The 19,273-nt window shown below is 26.5% G+C and overlaps 1 protein-coding gene across 1 annotated transcript; it reads right to left on the minus strand.

Moving 5' to 3' along the window:
• Positions 1-263: 263 nt before the first annotated feature.
• LOC145836268 (cGMP-specific 3',5'-cyclic phosphodiesterase-like) lies at positions 264-18,537 on the minus strand (the record flags this gene model as incomplete). Its single annotated transcript, XM_082944087.1, has 20 exons — positions 264-374; positions 1,719-1,877; positions 2,982-3,045; positions 4,800-4,977; positions 6,156-6,244; positions 6,617-6,834; positions 8,206-8,352; positions 8,722-8,772; positions 8,871-9,040; positions 9,392-9,470; positions 9,533-9,580; positions 10,620-10,738; positions 11,129-11,270; positions 12,497-12,649; positions 13,043-13,132; positions 13,396-13,518; positions 13,860-13,955; positions 15,180-15,386; positions 16,839-16,999; positions 18,372-18,537. Coding segments are annotated over 20 exons (2,571 nt in total), but the record flags the coding sequence as incomplete, so codon positions are not given.
• Positions 18,538-19,273: the final 736 nt, after the last annotated feature.

Consider the following 19,273-nt stretch of genomic DNA (forward strand, 5'->3'; position numbering starts at 1 on the left):
TTAAAAGTAAAAAATGCATTAAACAAAAATTTTTAAAAACTATTTTTAAGCTAAAATTTTAAAAAAGTTAAGCAAAAACAATGAAAAATGTTTTTTTTTTTTAATTTAAATAGTTATATTAAAAGTTTATCAGTCATTCATATTTCTTTTTACCTTTTAAAGTTCTTTCAAAAACAAAACTACGCTTATTACAAATGAAAATTATTTAAGAACAAATACTAATGTTTTAACCAATCATAACAAAGTATCAATGTGTTGACCAATCAAAACACAGTAATTGTTTTTTCTTTATCACTTTCTTCCTTCCATTTTTTTCTGTTGTGTTGACATCCTTCTAACAGTGGCTTTAAGTCGGGTGAAACTTTGTAAAGGTGCTGTATAAAAAATATTATTCAAATATTTCTTTTGTAATAAACCTTTTAGCAGATTACTGATTTTTCTAATTACTTTTATTGTAAAAGCCTAGTTTTCACAGCATACACTACGATTTTTAACAGTTAATATAAAATAAAATACATCAATTAGTTTATTGTGTCCTGTTGAAAAATTTTCTGAAACAAGGCGCAGCGATATATCTTATTAATCTAGTAGTTTAGTTGAGAAGCATGAGGTTTTAATTTTAGTGACTATTTTCATACAAAACAATTAAAAATATATCTTAATACTCTTACGGTGGTACGACTCGATAAACAAACATTCCTTTATACACCAGACCCTTAGAAAAAACTTTTACAGCGTTTTTCTTTTATTATCAACAAATTAATCTTGATTAAAAGCGCTTTAATATTGTTTAAGTTGTCGTAAATAGTAAATCGCTTGATAAAAAAAAAGTTTGTTTCAATTTAATAGTTTTTAAGTTGTGAATTTTTTTTTTTACCTTCCTACTAAAAAAAATTCTATTAAAATTAACAAAAACTTAACTATTTAAATTTTATTTTATACTTGACGTAGTAATTACATAAGTCTAATAGCACTAGCCAAAATTGTTATAGTTTTTATATTTTAGTATACTATTTCGCTACATTTTACACTTAAGCATAACTCGCATAAGGTCAAAGAAAAATCAAAAAACATTGTAACTATGTCACCAAATTTGTACATGTCTTACATTAAACTTTAATTTCTCGTAAATAGGTAAATATCTTGAAACATGTTGTGTTTAATATTTTTTTTTATTACATAGTTTTTTGTTACGGCTTTTAACCACAAAGTTATTGATTTAAAAATCTAACAGCTATTTTTTTTTGTTAACATTAAAGTTTTAGTACCGCTTAAAAAAATTATCAGTTTTACTACCTCGTAAAGTTCATATGGCATCTATAAATACGATTAAACAAATAATTAGGTTTTTAACTTGTAGTGTATTTTAAATTATCTTTTTAAGTTTTTACTTAAAAACTTGTAGAGTCTTATATTATTTTTGTTGAAAACTTGGTAACTCCTAAACACTCATATATATTGTAGTATATGCTATCAGTATATATAAATGTTTAACAAAAGTTAATATGTTTATTCTATGGTTATTTCCATTACCTCATACTTAGTAGTGACTCATATGTGCCTTTATAAATCGGGTATTAATAAGCTTAAATTAATAAAAAATAATAATAAATATTATCTCTAATACCTCACACTTAGTAGTTACTCATAAGTACTTAATAAAATTGGGTATCAATACGTTTGAATTAATAAAAAATAATAAACATTATTTCTTTTACCTCATACAGCGGCATGCAGATGGCATCGATGAACCCGACTTGCATGCTGGGAAGCTTGTGCTTCAGCTCCCTGTCCATCAGTTCTATTGGCTGCTGCTGCAACCTAGACCTCTCAAAGTCCCCTTGCTCGAAAAACTCCTCCGCAAGCTCTTGCGCTATCTGGTGGTTGAAAAATTTCATTTAATGAAACTAATAACATTGATTGTAGATTCAAAATCGTAAACTTAGATAATAAAATTTACATCAATAAACTAGGTTTAGTATCATTTATTTTGATTTTTTTAAACCTTTATTATATTTGTTGGTAACATAAGTAGAATCTAAAAAAACTTAAACATTTTCTATCTATTTTGTTCATAGTTTATAATGAAAACATATTTTTATACACATAAGCAATAAGCATACGACTTATTTTAATTTAAAACTTGATTAAAAAAAGTAATAGGAACAACAGAAACTCTTAATAAGTAATATATTTTTTTAAATATAAAATTATATTTTACAATGATTTTTCAAACCAAGTATTAATTAACATCAGTTCTTTGATTAACTATTACCAAACTTTTTCAAAGTTTTCGAGACAAGACCATGTAAAAAGTTATTGTTTATATTATTTTTATTGACTACAAAACTTAATTTAAATAGCTTTAAAAGATTTAAAGATGTTTTTAAAAAGCAATTTAACAATTTTGTTTTAAGTAGATAAGCTAATAAAATTAAAAACAAGTTTTGAAAGTAATAATAAACGACTTTTTGTAGTATTTTAACTATCAGACAAGAAAGTAAAATGATTAAGAAAAATATAAGCTAGTTTATTTAAGATTTATTATTAAAAGTAAAAAAAACACTGAAAATATAAACAAAAAATGGTACTTAAAAGTTATTAAAAACATTAGTTGCTTGCTATAATCACAAAAGACACATACTAACATGTTGAATCATTTAAGATTTTTTTGCAAATTATACACAACATGCTTACAAAATAAATTTAAACTGTAGACGAAATTAATTTATCATGGTTTCGAGCACATATGATGATGCATACCAACAACTTTTAAAAAGAAAAAATTTATCATCATAGATGTAACTTTTATTTACAATAAAAACTTCTATTCATTCAATAAAAATAACTTCTGATAACTTTTAATTCATTAAGTAATTAGTTAACACAATCTACACAACACAAATTTACAAGAAATTTTTTTATTATAATCGTTCAAACTCGTGTGACAAATTATAACACATTTACATGTTTTCAATTACCTTTCTCTGAATATACCACGGTTTACAAATTGCTGCAATATCCGTTGACGTCATCATCATGCTTCTATTACGTCATAATTAATTTGTTAATACGTCATAAATATTTAGCTAATGTGTCATAATCATTTTGTAAATAGGTCATAACTATTTTGTTTTTGTGTCAAAACTATTTTATTTATCTTTCTTATAACGTCATAGTTATGTTTTTAATATTTTGTGTAATATTGAGATACTTTAAATTAATTACACTAAAAGAATAGAAGAAAAGCCTAGTTTTCCAGAAACATAGTTTCGTTTTTAGGAAGCGAAATTACTTTTTGTCAGTAATTTAAATCTAAGAAAAATTTTATGGGCATTTAGACAAAATTGAACTAATGGTATTGCAATTGACTTAGCATTATTTTTACAGCAGCATACAAACTATAAAGTTAGTTTAGTTACGAAAAATAAAGTTATAAAGTAGTTTCATGTTTTTAGACTTGGTGAAGCGTAGAAACTTTAGAAGTTCACTAAAAGTGTTTTTAAATTCTCGGTGTTTGAAAAATTTTTATACTTATGAGATATAGACAAACAAAATAGTGCTTTTAGTTTTTTTAAATTAAAATAGTATAAATCCAATTAACCTGTTTACTTTTTTGTTTTTTTGTTTATGTCAATAAATAACAGTAAATTTCGTACATAAACTACATAGTATTACAAGTTAAGACGCGAAGTTGTGTAAAATATCAAGCTATTTTGTTGTTTATGTATAATCAAGAATTTATCTACTTATTGCCATACAGTCATTTTTTTTTTTTATTTAAGGGTGTTACTATTGTTTGTTAAATAATTTTATTTAGTAAAAGAAATATATTTTTTTAAACAGCTTAGTGCGTTATTTCATATGCCTCTAGTTTTTGATCTTTATTAGCTAAGGCTTAATAAAAACAAATCCTGGTTATTTTGAGAAAAGCAAGGGTATTCTAATCAAATGACAAACATACTTTAAAAGAATAGAAAATTTATTTTGCAAAATCTTCAACCAAACACCAAACGAACACATTATGAATTAGTCTGCACATAAAACATAAGAATTAAGCAAAATGAATGGCAGATAGTGCAAGCATAACACAGCCTTACTTAAAATATTTATACCTTGTATTGAACTTCCCAAGGTCTTGTAATACCAGCTATGTCACTTCCGGTTACTAACATCGATCTTAAATATTTAGTAAATATGCTTAATTTAAAATAAATACTATTATTGATAAATTAGACTAAGGCTGATTTAAGCTTTGAGTTTGAGAAAATTAGATAAATATGTACGTTCCATAAGCCGAGTTGTTTCAGAATTATTTCTATTAAACAAATAAGGTTTATTTAAGTAGCCAAATACAAAAGGTATGTTTTACTATAAAAGTTCAGTGTTGTGATAAACTAATAGTTTAACACTTTCTTTAAAGCACTGACTTAGGTAAGATTTAGGAAGAACAGTAAATATTAAACAGATCACTTTTTGATTTTAATTTTAATATTATTATCTACGACCTAAGTAAAGCAATAAATAATTTACACTTGTTTAATTGAGTACTAAATTTTGTTGGTCAGTTACTTGAAAAAATCTTCAGTGAAATGATTTAAACCTTAGTAAACAACTAGTTTACTCAAGGTTTTACTCAAGGTTTTCTTTCCTTAATTAAATATTTAAAAAAAACTTATAAAAAACATCTTTCATTATATTTTAAAGTCTTACAGTTTTTTATTCTGAACCTAAATTTAAAAAATTATACTGTAGTATAAATTAAAATTGTAGAGATTATTAAATTAACAAAAAACTACCTAAGTAAAGCTCTGTTGTTATTTTTGTTCCAGTCAACATCTTGTTTTTGGGCGCACTCAAAAAATTTTCCCTTCCTTTGAAAGTATATCGCCAGGTCAGTTGATATTATCGAATGCCTGATCAGCTCAATCACGTGGCTGTATTCTGATTGGTTCAATTGAGACAATATCTCGCATCCTGTGTTTTGATTGGGCAATAGTCATTCACAGGTTTAAACATTTGAAAGTAGTTTATTACTAGAAATATAACTAGAATTAATTAGCAAACTATGTTTTTTTTTCATCATTGATTGTAACCACTGTCTTGCATCTAAGCTAAAACTGTGAGAAATAAGGTGATGAAAGTTTCAAAAAAAATTATATAGATACAATACTGTTATATTAATTAAAAAGCATGCACTTCTATTCTACTCATCAAAAGTTTGTTTGCTTGAAAAGATTTAATTTTTATAGCTAGATGTTTTACGAGACTAATTGTCTTTTCATAGTTTGAATGAAAAAGGAAATTCTATTACGATTGTAATAAGAAACTAATATAATATAATTTAAGTACAAAGTCTTTAGTAAGAAAAATATTAAATTGCTAGAGATTGAAAACTCACAAAGTTATTTTTACCAAAATAAAACGATTGTTAGATAATTTCAAATATTTATTTATTTTAAACATATATTGAGTAAGTTTATTTAAGGCAGTTACACAAGTTCTGTAATTTAACAAAAACAAAAACTAAAAAAAAAATCCGTTGACTAAACTAAACAGAAACTTTACCAATAAATGAAAATTACTCAGTTGTTATTTTACAAAAGTTTTATGATTTTCTCTGTAATGGAATTTATAAAATGTTGTTATTTATTAGAATTCTAATACGTTTATGCCAGCGAAGATATATGGATTGTTATACGCAACACTCGTTCTTAAAACTTTGTTTTTTATTGGTATTTGAATTTTTATTAGTTTTTTATTTTAAATTCCAACAGATATTTCTGAATATTTGTTTGGTGGCAGTAATCACATAGTTCGGTTGTTGATGTTTTTAAAGTTTGGTAAATACTTGCTTTGGGATTTGGGGTTTTAAGATAACTACACACGAATGTTTGAATTTTAATCCTTCAAGTGTTTGCTAAGTGACGTACCTGCAAACATATTTATCTTTTTTTCCGTCTTTTTTGGATAATTAAGTTTTGACTATTAAGTAGGCAGGTATTTTGACACAAAATTTTGTTTGCTTGCCCAACTCATAAATTTGATCGTTAGTAAAAGAAAAGTGAGTGACATGTTTTCTATAAAGAAAAAATTGACTTTTTTTTGTGGTTTTTTAAAATTAAAACAATAAACAAACATAAAAGTTATAAAACCTTCACTTTGTAGTATCATCAGACATTGGTCTAAATGATGATTTTCTAAAGTTGATGTAGAATACAATCTTGCCAATGGATGTTCTATTCTGAAAATATGTACTTTTATTTTGATGTTACTAATAGTATAAAATGTTTTGACTTTTTCAAAGTAAAATAACCGACTTAATTTTTTTAGCAAATAAAACTTTTTAATAAATAAATAAATAAACAACTAGGTCATAAAAATAGTAACATTATGTTAACTAATCAAAAAACTATTTTTACTACGCTACTAGCTCTTCACATGGTCAAAATTGTTTAAATAAACAATAAGTTAAAAAAATTTAAGCCAGTATTCAAATACAATATATAATTGACTTGGCATGAAAATATTTTTACAAAATCATTTAAAGTATAAACTTTTGATATGTAGTATATATAATAATATAAGAGTTATGAACTAAACAATCAGCACCAACTTGGCCTGAAACGCGTTGTTCCTGCCCCTGTGGTCCAGATCGTGGCACAAGCAGCTGACCAGCAACGCCAGCCTCTCAATATCGTCGAAGTACTGGCCCAGCCCGCCCATGGTCAGCATGGCGAATGTGGTTTGGCACACGTTGAAGGCGTGGCGCCAGTTGTGGTACTTGACCGGACGGTAGTTACGCTTGACCGACGCCAGCCACTTGCAGAAAACCTGTGGGGATTTTAACGCTTGGGTTAGTTTTAATTAAGTTGTGGTACTTGACAGGGCGGTAGTTACGCTTGACCGACGCCAGTCACTTGCAAAACACCTGTGCAATTATAACGCTTGGGTTAGTTTTGATTAGGTTGTGGTACTTGACAGGGCGGTAGTTACGCTTGACCGAAGCCAACCACTTGCAGAACACCTGTGAAATTTTAACGCTTGGGTTAGTTTTGATTAGGTTGTAGTACTCGGCAGGGTAGTAGTTACGCTTGACCGAAGCCGACCACTTTGTTTTGGATTTTAACACTTGGTTTTTTTTTTGGTAGGTCGTGGGTAAGGAAGAAATTATAACGCTAAAGTTTAGCCAAAAAAAAAGTTTTGCTTGGTCGAAAACTATTGAGAGTTTTTGAGTTTTTCTTAGATTCAAAAAAGTGTAGTTTTAAAGTTAAGGTTTATTTCTTAGTCTTTTCGGATACTTAAACATTTGTAAGTGTTCTAGGAATAGTGTAAACCTTTTTTTTTTTAATTTCTGAGAAATAGTTATAAATTCTTCAGCAGACAAATCATTTTCATGTTTGTTGTTCTGTATTGAACTGCAATGTTTGTTGGTGTGTTTACCGTTATACGGTTTATATTACGTAAATAAAACTTTGATTGACGTAATAAAACTAACAAAGTTTTTCACGTTTGATTAGCCGGTCGTGGTGAAATGTTGTACTAATGCACAAAATACAAATTAGTATTCATGCAAAAGGAGTTTTTAAATTTTTGTTTCCCTGTCTTTATTTTTGTAAAACAAAGTAAAAAGTTCAATTAAAAGTAGCTACTTAATTTCAAGCCGAATTAATTTTTAAGTGTTCTTGTACAATTGTAAGTGTTCTAGGAGTAGTATAAACTGTTTTTTTTTCTGAGAAGTAGTAATAAATTCTTCAGCAGACAAATCATTTTCATGTTTGTTGTTCTGTATTGTATTACAAAATTATTGGTATGTATACCGTTATACGGTGTGTATAAAACTTTGATTAACGTAACAAAATAAATAAAGTTTTACGTTTGATTAGCCGGTCGCGGTGAGCCAATATAAGAACAAATGCATACAATCAGCTAGATTGTATTTGTCTAACAAATATTGCTTTCTCTGTGTATTTTAAATTACAAAGTAAAGTAAGTGAGTTTGGATAGAGTTGCTTTTAAATCAAAACTTATATGAGTTGTTTCAAAATGATGTTTTTTTAATTTTGTTATTGAAGTTATACAACGTTTTCTTACAAATCTAACTAACGAATTTCTACTTTAACAACAGCTTTGAAAGTTTGTAATGTACAAAACAACATCATTAAAATATAAATTTTACTTAACTTTCTATTAACATTCACTAACGTTTTGATCAATTTGGAATTTGTTGAACAGATCAAGATCAATGAACATTCTGTACGAAGCCTTCATCGTTTTATCGTCATCTAGTATGTGGTCATTGAAGTGAAACGAAAACAAATCCAATTTTTTTGACGATGGTATTTCTTCAACCTGTGTTAGAAACAAATTATTGTGAATAATAAAATCTTAAAGTGGAAATAATAGTTTTTGGCGGCATTATTATTCACTTTATAATAAAAGTAATTATTGTCGTTTAAATAAAATACAAAAACATGTCTTATTCAATTTCTTATAGCAGATAAACTAAGATCTAATTTTAATGAACTTATTGAAAATAGTTGTTTGGTATGTATGTTGTGATATGATAAAATATTATAAATTGATATAAAAAACTAGTATATTGATAAAAACTACACTGCTATTATTTAGCTTACTATTAAATCGTTACATTCTCCTTTATATTACTTCTTAATTTACACACTAATATATGAAAAAAAATTCAACGCTTATTAAACATACCATCAGATGGTTATACTCCTCTTTAGGTGCTATTGCATGATACGACAAGACCTGTTAAATTTTTAAAGTACTAAGTTATAAATAAGTTAAGAACCCAAGAATCAATACAAGAGACGTAACGTTTATAAATTTATTCGTTATAAAACAACCTCCAGCACGACTTGCTGCCTTGCCGACAACTTAGCTTTTGCCTCGTACATTCGAGCGTGGGAAATCCCCAGTCCGCAGAAAATGTTGAAAGCCTCCAATAGTATCTCGTCGCTCCTAGTGAACTTGCTCGATCCGGAACGAAGCGATTTGTTCAGCAGCTGGATGACTCCTAAGAAGTATCAATATAAAAAAATTAAAAAGTAAAAATAATATCTCCTAAAAAGAATCATTGTTATTTATCATGTATGTTTATTCGTGGTCTTTGAAGTTTAAAACCAGTAAACAATAAACATGTTTATTTTAAATTAGTTACGATGCTAGTCATCAGTCTGAAAACTGAATGACAACAAAATTTTCAAACTCACCAAGTACTCTAGTATTTTGATTATACTGAATATTTTCCATGCTTAACATAGTTTAATCTGATGTACTGAAATGTTAAGCAAAAAGAATTTTACCGGCAAATATTTTAAGCAAAATATCTATTAAAAAGCTGTAGACTAAGTTTATATGAACAAACCGATAACTTGGTTGTCACCGTCATACACAGGAACGCAAAGAATGTTTCTGTAGTTGAACCCACATATGTGTTCCTCCATCTAGTGTTTAAAATCGTTGTTTAAGTATTTGTTTATAAATGGTTAACATTAAAGTTTCATACCTCGAAGGGCAAGTTTTTTGCTTCCGATGGATCGCTTATGTTGACTGGCTGGAAAAATAAATACTTTTTTAATATACCTTTTATATTTTAAGTAAAAAACAAAAAAGCTATTTTTAGTATGTTACAATATGCCGACAACATCAAATCTTTTATGAAGCTGTGAATAATGTTACATGGTTAGTTTTGGTCAAAATACTAGTTTGTAATTTACCTTTTTTCATAGCACATTATTAGCTTAATGATAAATATGTACATGTGTATAAACAAAAGTATATATAAATCTTACGTGTTAATCTTTTTACATTTTTAATAACATTTTTTGATAAATTTTGTGTGATAGAACTATTAGTTCAATTTTTGCCTTTGCGGTTTTTAAAATTTAGAAGATCACAAATATTTTTTATAAATTTCAACAACGAAAAAATAAATTAAAGTACTTAAAATTTTTGTGTATTACTTATTAATTGTAAACGATTAAATAAGTTTCGCAAAATTTCTACTAAAAAAAATCTTATGTTGTATACTTTCTAAAAATCTTTAACTACTTAACAAATAATATTAAGCATGCTTTGTCCTTAAAAAATAATTCAAGTTAAAATTTGTGTCTAACTTTTGTTTATTATTATTATTCGTCTAACAAAATAAATATATGCTTTAACTATTGACAAAGTATCAACTGGTTTTCTTGTGTTTTACTTTTGAATAGTTTGAAGCTAAAGTTTAATAAAGTTCAACCTTTTTAGTAAATTTTATCTTTTTAACTAAGGTAACTATGAGCAAGCTTAAAGCTTTTAGTAATGTTTTAATATACAACTTATCAAAAGGTATTTTAATTGACGCATAACTTTTAGTTTGACAATCAAAACAATATTGGAGTGCACTTTGTTTATAAAAAAACAGATAAGATACATATTTGTCTTTTACATGGTAATAAACTTTTGAAAGTTTTATACAAAATTTAAAACAGTTTCTTTTATCTAAACAAATATAAGTTTTTTTTTAGGTTTTTAGGTTATTTTCATGTTTTGATTAAAACTTTCCTCTTTTTGTAATTTAACTAAAACAAATACAACAGTTGTGAGCTAACAGTTCTGCTGTGCTGCACGAAGTTCATGAGTGGAGCACTGAACGGAACGTTTTCGAGGTTCATGTTTTTGTCCAGCATGTTTTCATGGGCGATGTGCTCGTATGTTTGCTTAACTGAATCTGTATAAAAAGAAGTAAACTTTTTTATTTAAGTAATCTACAACGACAAAACAAGTCATGCTTATAATAGAGTAAACAATAAAAATTTGTTCAGCACATCGTTAAACCCAAAACCAAAAAATAATAATTAGACTCGTAATGACAAAAATCTCTGAAAGCTGTTTTAAAACAATTTTTGTAAAAGGAATGTTTTAGAAACCAAAATTTGGTTTCAATAGTTAATAAAGTTACAAAAAGTCTAAGTTTTCTGGCTTATGGTTACTTAACTAAATTAGCTTAATTTAACTAATAATAGGGCTTCTATTTAAAATGTTTTAGATCAACTAATCGCAGTTTACTTTTTTTTATTTTAAGTACTAGAAAATCGTATACTTTACAGCATTTAGAAACCTGGGTTGTCTGGAATTTTAATAAGTCTCACAGATGCCATTTCACATTGAAGAATCGTAGTGACATTCAGGAGAATTTTGTCAATTACAATCGACAGCGAGTTTTGTTCGGCAAATAGTAGCCTCGCAAGTTCTAATAATACCTGTTAGTTAGTATTTGATGAACTTAACATTTAAAAAATTCAAATTATAACTATGTTGTATAATTGTAGTTATGTTATAATTTTACTACATAGTATATAGCATATGTTATATTTTTTATAAGTGTGAAAGTTTTTTTTTTTTTTAAATGCTTAATCTTCTTTTTAAGCTTTAAGCCTGTTCTAAAAATTTATCAACAGAGTTTTAAGTTAGTTCTTGTTCCAATAACATTTATTCATCATTTTATAAAAAAAGTATACTTATATACTAAGTAGGTAAGTCACATATTTATTTTCATAGGTATTTTTAGAATGTTATACTTAAAAATAGCACAAATTTTGAAAGTTTGCACACGTTTTTACGTAACGAGATGTCAACTTAGAAATATTATTTTAATATTATATAATATTCTTTAAATATTTGTTACGAATAACTTAAGTGTCTCATATTGCGTAACGAGTAAAAATTAAAAATTTTTTTTGTTTGTTTTGACGTCAGTACCTAAATTATTGTGTTTTCGTTAAGTTTACTGAAAATAATTGTTTTGTAAACTTTTGCTGAACAAATAAAATTGTACTCAATTAGTTGTTTTTTTATATTTTCTCTTAATTCTCGAAAGTAATTCTACGATTTTGTTAAACACTAATTAACCAACATTATTTTTTTAAGCATAAGTTAAAAAAGGTTGCACTATTTTAAACAACATGCTTTAATGCAATATTTTACAGAGCATAATCAATAGCTAAACTATATGTATAATTGAACAACATTTGTTTGAAAAGAATAGTTTTCATCTATTAGCGTAATGCTTTTATTGTTTTCCAGAAAACTTTGAAACTAAAAACTTAGCTTTCTCGTAAATATATTTTGAAATTAACTCGAAGGCTACCTACGTAAAGCATGTTAAAAATGTAATGGCTAAACTCAACTTACTAAAACAACAAAAATACGTATATAAAATCCTTTTTGTATAAAAACTTTTTATTTTTTTAATCTCAATAAAACTTTACCCATACTACAGAAACTTTTTTAACCATATTAAAAAATGATGAACCTCATTTCTAACCGACGTACAATATGATAAAAATGTAATGATTAAACTTAACTTTCTAAAACAATAAAAAAACGTATATAAAATCCTTTTTCTATAAAATCTTTTTATTTTTTTAATCTCAATAAAATACCCATACTACAGAAACTGTTGTAACCATGTTACAGAAAAAAAAACCTCGTTTCTTTTGTTTTCAACGTGCAGACGCTCAAACATGGCAGCGTTGTGCAAGGCGATGCCACAAAATCCCAGGTACTGACCGAACACTTTCTCGTCCTTCTCGGTGAAACACCCCTCGCTTTTGTTTATCACTTGAGCCACCCCGATCACCTGATAATTGAGCTGTTTACGAACTTTACATGAGTTTATAGTCTTTATATTTAACTAAAGTGTATTTTTGTGCGAAATTTAAACAATTTTGTGTAGTAAGTAAAACTTGTTACCAGAAAGAATTAAAAAACTTGTTAATTTCACTATATAACTGTATTTTTAAATAGATTTTGAAAATTTCTAAAATTTTGAAAGACTAAATAGTTTTATTGAAACGCTTAAATGTAATTTTATAAAAGCATTTCTAAACATTTTACAGAATTATGTATAAATGTTAAAGTGGTCTAAATTTTATGAAATTTATTTCTTGAAAACAAACCGTTGTATATGGCGTGCATTTTATATCTAAAATAAAGTATTGAAAGCATTTGAATAATTTAGAACAAATCAAACTTTTCTATCAGAATCAAATATTGGCATGCACAGAATTGTTTTGGTGTGGTATCCAGTTTTTGTGTCGACTCTGTTATCGAATCTGGAATCCTGTTTGACCAATTGTTTATTTAACTGTTTTTGTATAAATACAAGCATTACTTTCATTTTGTTTAGATATGTTTTATGACCTCTAGTAGCTATATATAGTAGCAAGCTCTAAAAGTTTTGTCAACATTTTAAGGTTTTTATTGCCAAAACAATATATTCTATTGTTAAAAACGTTAACAGTCTATTTTTTTTACACAACAAGGAATCTGTTTTATCAAATAAACTTAAACGAGAATTATAATAAACAAATCGATTACACTAACTTTGTAAGCATTTCTGATGTTCAAAGTTTGTCCAGTTTTTGCCACTAAGCCTGCTATACCCTTGCCGAGCTCAATTTTTATTTTGTTTTTGTTCGGAACTATTGTGTCTTGCAGTGATGATTCCTACAGCAAGAAAAAACAATAAGCATTTTCACTAAATGAAGATGTTTATAATGTTTTTTAGTTTTAATTAAAAGTTAGTCAGATATACTTAAAACTATATTTAAAACAAAATATAATTTGAATAATATTATTTTTATCATGTCTACAATTTGAAAAAAAAAGCCAAGTATTGACTAATTATTTTTGTGTAAATTAGACACTACACTGTAAATTAGATACTATTATTATTTTATTTTTCAGAAATTAAACTAGTCAAAGTCTTCCTAATTTCAATATACATCCTTACTTATTAAAATACTATTATAATTTTACATTGCAGCTATAAAACAATAAATATAAACCTTTCCAATATCGAACAGTCTGGAAACAAGGTGCTTTTTATCTTCTGACATTTGAAATAAAGAACATCTGTCTGCATTAAGCAATATGCTCACGTTCTGCATACAAACTAATTTAATAAATTGAATTTATAATCATTTTTCATAGAAATAAAAGAAATTCGTAAGTTAAATGCGCAATAAGCAGTAAATTAAATTTACAATGTGCTTACGGTAAACAATAAATTCTAAACTGTATTAAATTCGCATAAAACAGCAAACATCCATATGTTTAAAATAAACTACAATTGGTTAATAAATTTGAAAATAATTTTACACATGATTCAAACGAAACACGGTAAGTCGATAACGAACACTGTTATAAATCAATATTTTTACGGGTAGTAAATATAAAGCGCCTATTCCGAGAAAAATACAAATTCAAATTGATTTATTAAGATTTTAAGTTAACAAAATCAATTTTTAGAACTAAATCGCTCTTTCCCACAAACTTCAGCTGTTATAAATTTGTAATTGTTAATTAAAAAACAATCTTTGAAGTCCAGCTCCGGTACTAAATTAGACTATCTTAAAACTTTCTTGTCAATTGAGCTAAAAACGATAAAACTTTTGATTGAAAATCTTACATTATTTACTTTTCTTGACTATAGTTTAAAGTCTATACTTTTTTTTATTAGAACTATACTTTTCAACTGATCATGTAAATATTTGAAGTTAGTCAAAATCAGCGAAGTTTGTTTTTAAGTTTTACTTTTTTTAAAGTTATAAAACAAACAAAGCTATTTAGTAGGTTAGTTTACGCTTCTAGTGTTGGACATAAAAAGTCAGTAAATTTTAAGTTCGAACTAAATTAAGTTACTAAGCTACCAATAAACTTAAAATTATGTTATTTATTTAAGTATTACAAAAAAAATAAAATTAACAATCACTGGAAAATTGTTTGTTAAAACTCTTGATAATAAAAACGCTAGATATATTTTATAAAAATAATTTTATCTTTTTACAATGAAAAGTAAAAATTAAAAAAAAACTAGATGTAAATGAAGACAATATTTTAAAGTAGTTTTATGACCAATCGCAAATTTTAAACAAACTACATTAGTATTATGTAAAGCTTCAGTAAAATATATATTTTTTTTAGCTCTGGATACCCTAAGAAAACGACAGAATGACTAAAATTACTAGAAGAAAACTGAGCAAAATTTATAAATATAAGTGTTGTTTAAAACCGTTCTTACAACTATTTATAATTCAAAAACAAAACTTCTACTAATTTCAATATAAAATCATGCAAAATCTAAAAAATGTTTATTTTTTTTTCACCTGCAATATTCGGTGGGTGACCGTCTCGAGGTCCAGTTCCGTGGTGATGTCCATGACGAGGTCCATTATCATGTCGCGCTCGTCTATGACGTCATCGTCACCCGTTACGTCACTGCTGACGTCGTTGTTGAGATCGTTCAGGTCGGGGCGTTGGTACTGGGTTATTCGCCTCGTCTTTAAAATTTTCTGAAACTTCTCGTTCTGGCCCTGAAAAGATAAATTTGTTTTATTATTTTAATCCAAATAGTCAATTTGTGAGCCAAAAAGTTTTCTAATGATTAAAACAACGAGCCTAGCTGTACTTCTATATCTTAAACCTACTAATGTTTTAAAACGAATTCAGTATTAATAATCAAAAGATAAAAATGTTATAAAAGATTAAATGTTATAAAAACATATTTTTCAGGATAAATTAAAATACAACACTAGCTACGAAAAATAAAAACACACACAAATGAGATAGATTTACTTTTTCATAACTTTGGCAAGGTCACGACAGTTTCACTAAACAAAAGCTTTGTAAATAACCGTACGAGCTGCTACTGTACATAAGTGTAAAACATATCAAACGACCAAGTTGTTTTTAAATATGTTGAAAAGTTTGTGACCTTGTCAAAGTTATGTCCGAAAAATTTACCATTTTGTGTGTGTTTTTATTTTTCGTAGCGAGCATGGTTTTTTAACTTTTTTTAAATTTAAATTTAAAGTTTTTTTCGAATTATTTCTATTAAACAGGTAACATTCAAAGATTATGTGAAAACTCGAAACCTATGCTAAAGTTGCATAACTAATTAAAATATAAAAGTTACTTTTCGATTTAAACAAGCTATGTCTAAGAATTTTTGTCATATATGTAAGTGGTCGTAATAAAAATTTCATATTAAAATGTAATTTTTATAGCTCAAGTTAAGAATTTACAAGTAAATAAGTGAAAAACAGTGTACAAGTTTGAAACACGTTTAAACGTTTTATACATTGAATTGAAATTGATTTTTGATAAGATAAATCAAAGTTGTGATAAAAATAAAAAATAATTTAATAAGCATAAGTTGTATACTAAAACTTAAAAACAAAGTCAATAGTAAAAGAAATAATTTCTTTCAAAATAAAAATAAATAAACTTTTATAAAAGTTTAAAAGAATTTTAAACAGTAAGAAAAATACTACTGTTGCTGTTTAACTTAAAAATAAGCATTTTGAATCTTTATGTTTACACATGAAAATAGTTTGATAGAACATAAGTACTAATTTTGTTTTTTTTTTTAACTGTTTTTATCAGAAATAATCATATAGTTCACACGAAACAAGTTTTCTTAGAAACCAAAAGTTTTAAAACAGTAAAAAAAAGTTATATTGAATATGTTTTATTTGTTTTCACAGTAACAATCAAAGTTATCAACTTAAGCCCATGGAGAATAATTATAAGTTAAATGATAAATATTTATAAGAAACTCACGAATCAATAAATTTGAAGCTTTTATATTATAGTAAATTGATAACTACTAGAGTACTAAGTAAGAATTGAATTTTGGAAAGCATAAATTAAATAATATTAGAGTCATAACTTGTAATAGTTTCTAAAGGTTTAGACAAATTTTTCAAAGGATATAAGTTATTCTATTTAGAATTCGAGATCTTTACAAAATTTGTTTTTTAAACCTTTTTACGGGGACTGACGTTGGGGCTGTCAACTATGGTGACCTTCTTTTTGATTGCACCGTTGCTACTGGTGACAAGTGGTGACGTCATCATTTCGTCATAATCGCGCGATGACGCAATCATTGCAAGTTTCGGGTCGATCACCGACTTCTTGCGAGTTGCTGGTGAGAAAAAAATATTAATATAAATCGTTAAAGTTTAAATTTTAGGTTAGTTGATTAATCTATTTTTATTAAGTTAAGAAATAAATATTTACCAAAGTTTCAAATATCAAAAAAGTTTGTTTGTTTTATGAAACTTATTTAGCCTCTCACTATTTTTCTTATTAATGAAACTGTCTTTAGTTGTATGATTTTTTCGCTCTTTTTCGGATAGTTTAAAAGCAATGAGCTCTAAATTGTTTTAATTATAAATACAAATTAAGTTTTGGTAAAATACTAACATTGTGTTTGCTTCTTAACTAGTACCTGAATAATAAAGTTAAAAAGAAAATGCTTATTACAAAAAAAAAATAAATTCCGAACTTGGACCTTTTTTCAAAATAAACAATCGATCAGTCATAAAATCGTGATTAAATTATATAAAAACTTTGTTGTTCAACAAACACATAAATTTAATTGCTTCTGTCAATTAAGTTGCGGTTTTCTCTCATGCTCTGACTGTAGTTTATTTTGTTTAAAATTTATTTTGTTTATAGTTTGTTTTGTTTAAAGGCGTTCCATTGTTTGCACTTTTACTTAGGATTATTGCTTTCAGGTAATTAAAATTGTAATAAACTACTTTACAAAAAAATTAAGTGAGTTTTGTATAGGCAAGTTTCAGGTTAATAACTAAAAGCTTTTAGATTTTACTACTTACACAAAGGCAAGTTGTTTACTAGTTTTTGTTGATTTTTTACGAGATTAACCAAGTTAACAAAATTAATCAGCAACTTTAAAGTCGTAAAACTAGTAAAGTGCCAAAATACAAAGTCTAAGTTCAAAGTATTTCAGTTTCAAAGCACTATTTTTTATGCTAAGAAAATTATAATTTACCACTACCTTACAAAATTGATCCAAAACCGTTTTGAAGAATAACTTAATATACATCAAATAACCACTTGAAAGTAAAGAAACTACGTAGAATTATTTATAACCAAACTTACTTACTACTCTATATGTATTTTAACACTGTGCATATCTTTTAATTCAAAGAATAAAATTTAGTTTTTACAGACCTTCTAGAATTGGTATAAAAATGACAATGAACTTAACTTTGCTGAAAAAGTGGGGGACTAAACTAAAGATGAAAACAAAAAAAGAGTAATTTTTAAAGCAAACTTGATGTTTTGATATATATATATATATATAAAATTTATCGTTGGCAAATTAAAAAGGCATAAAACAAACTCGTTTTCACAACGTTTTTATATTCGCTTTAGATTGTTTTTTTTTACCGGAATCATTTGTGACTAAAGTTAATAAAAAATCATTTTCAAAAAAGCAAACACTTAAAAACTTGTTTTAATTCTAACAAACACGTTATGTGACGTACCGTGTTCTTTCATCCTGTTTTTCGACTGCATTATGACGTCATTGAACCTGGTGGACGACGTGCGGTCCTCCCTGTTGAAATGCCACTGGTGCACCATGTCGGAGGAAGCCTTCCTCAGGAAGTAGGAGGACGCGAAATCAGGATGGTCGTCCAGCCATGCCTCTGAGAAAAAAACGATGTTTGTTAGCGTTTGGAGGGTGTTTATATATAAACAATGTGATTATTTAAACTTAATCACTTTCTTTAGAGCCTACTTGAAGAGCTTTTAGATAATTTTTTAAGAAAATGCAACTTTTAAAATTTCAGAACATATATTTCATAAAAAACAAAAAATTGTCTTTAATCTTCAGAAAGTTCAGTTTATAAAAAAATATATATATATAAGTGATAAGCAATGTATTAGAAATGGGAAGTAAGGTGAAATCAGGATGAGCGTTAAGCTTCATTTTTATCAAGTTTTTTAAACATTTGTCGGCAAAACCGTTTATAGCATTTAATAATATTTAAAAGTTACACAGAGTAGTAAAAAAAAGTGTGCTTAAAATATAAATGAGTTCAATAAGTTATATAACCAAATAAAAAAGCACAGTAACAGTAATAAACTTTACTTATATATTTTATTTGTTACACTCAAATAAATTACTAAAAAACTATCGAAGCTTTTATTAAACAGCTTTTTTTTATTGAAAATTACTAAAAGAAGAAGTATTTTTATACAATAATAAGTGTATTTACTGTAATTACGTAAAATTAAACAACAATCAACTGTAATAAATTTGTTTGATATCTAACTACTATTAGTAGATATTTTTTAAATACTTTTTGCAAGTTAGAATGAGTTTTTTAGGTACTTTATTTAAGGTTAAGTTAAAAACTAATTAACATATTACTATGATATTTTA

The sequence above is a fragment of the Thalia democratica genome, chromosome 5 (assembly GCF_965202585.1).
Source record: "Thalia democratica chromosome 5, ktThaDemo2.hap1.1, whole genome shotgun sequence".
NCBI classification, from domain to species: domain Eukaryota; kingdom Metazoa; phylum Chordata; class Thaliacea; order Salpida; family Salpidae; genus Thalia; species Thalia democratica.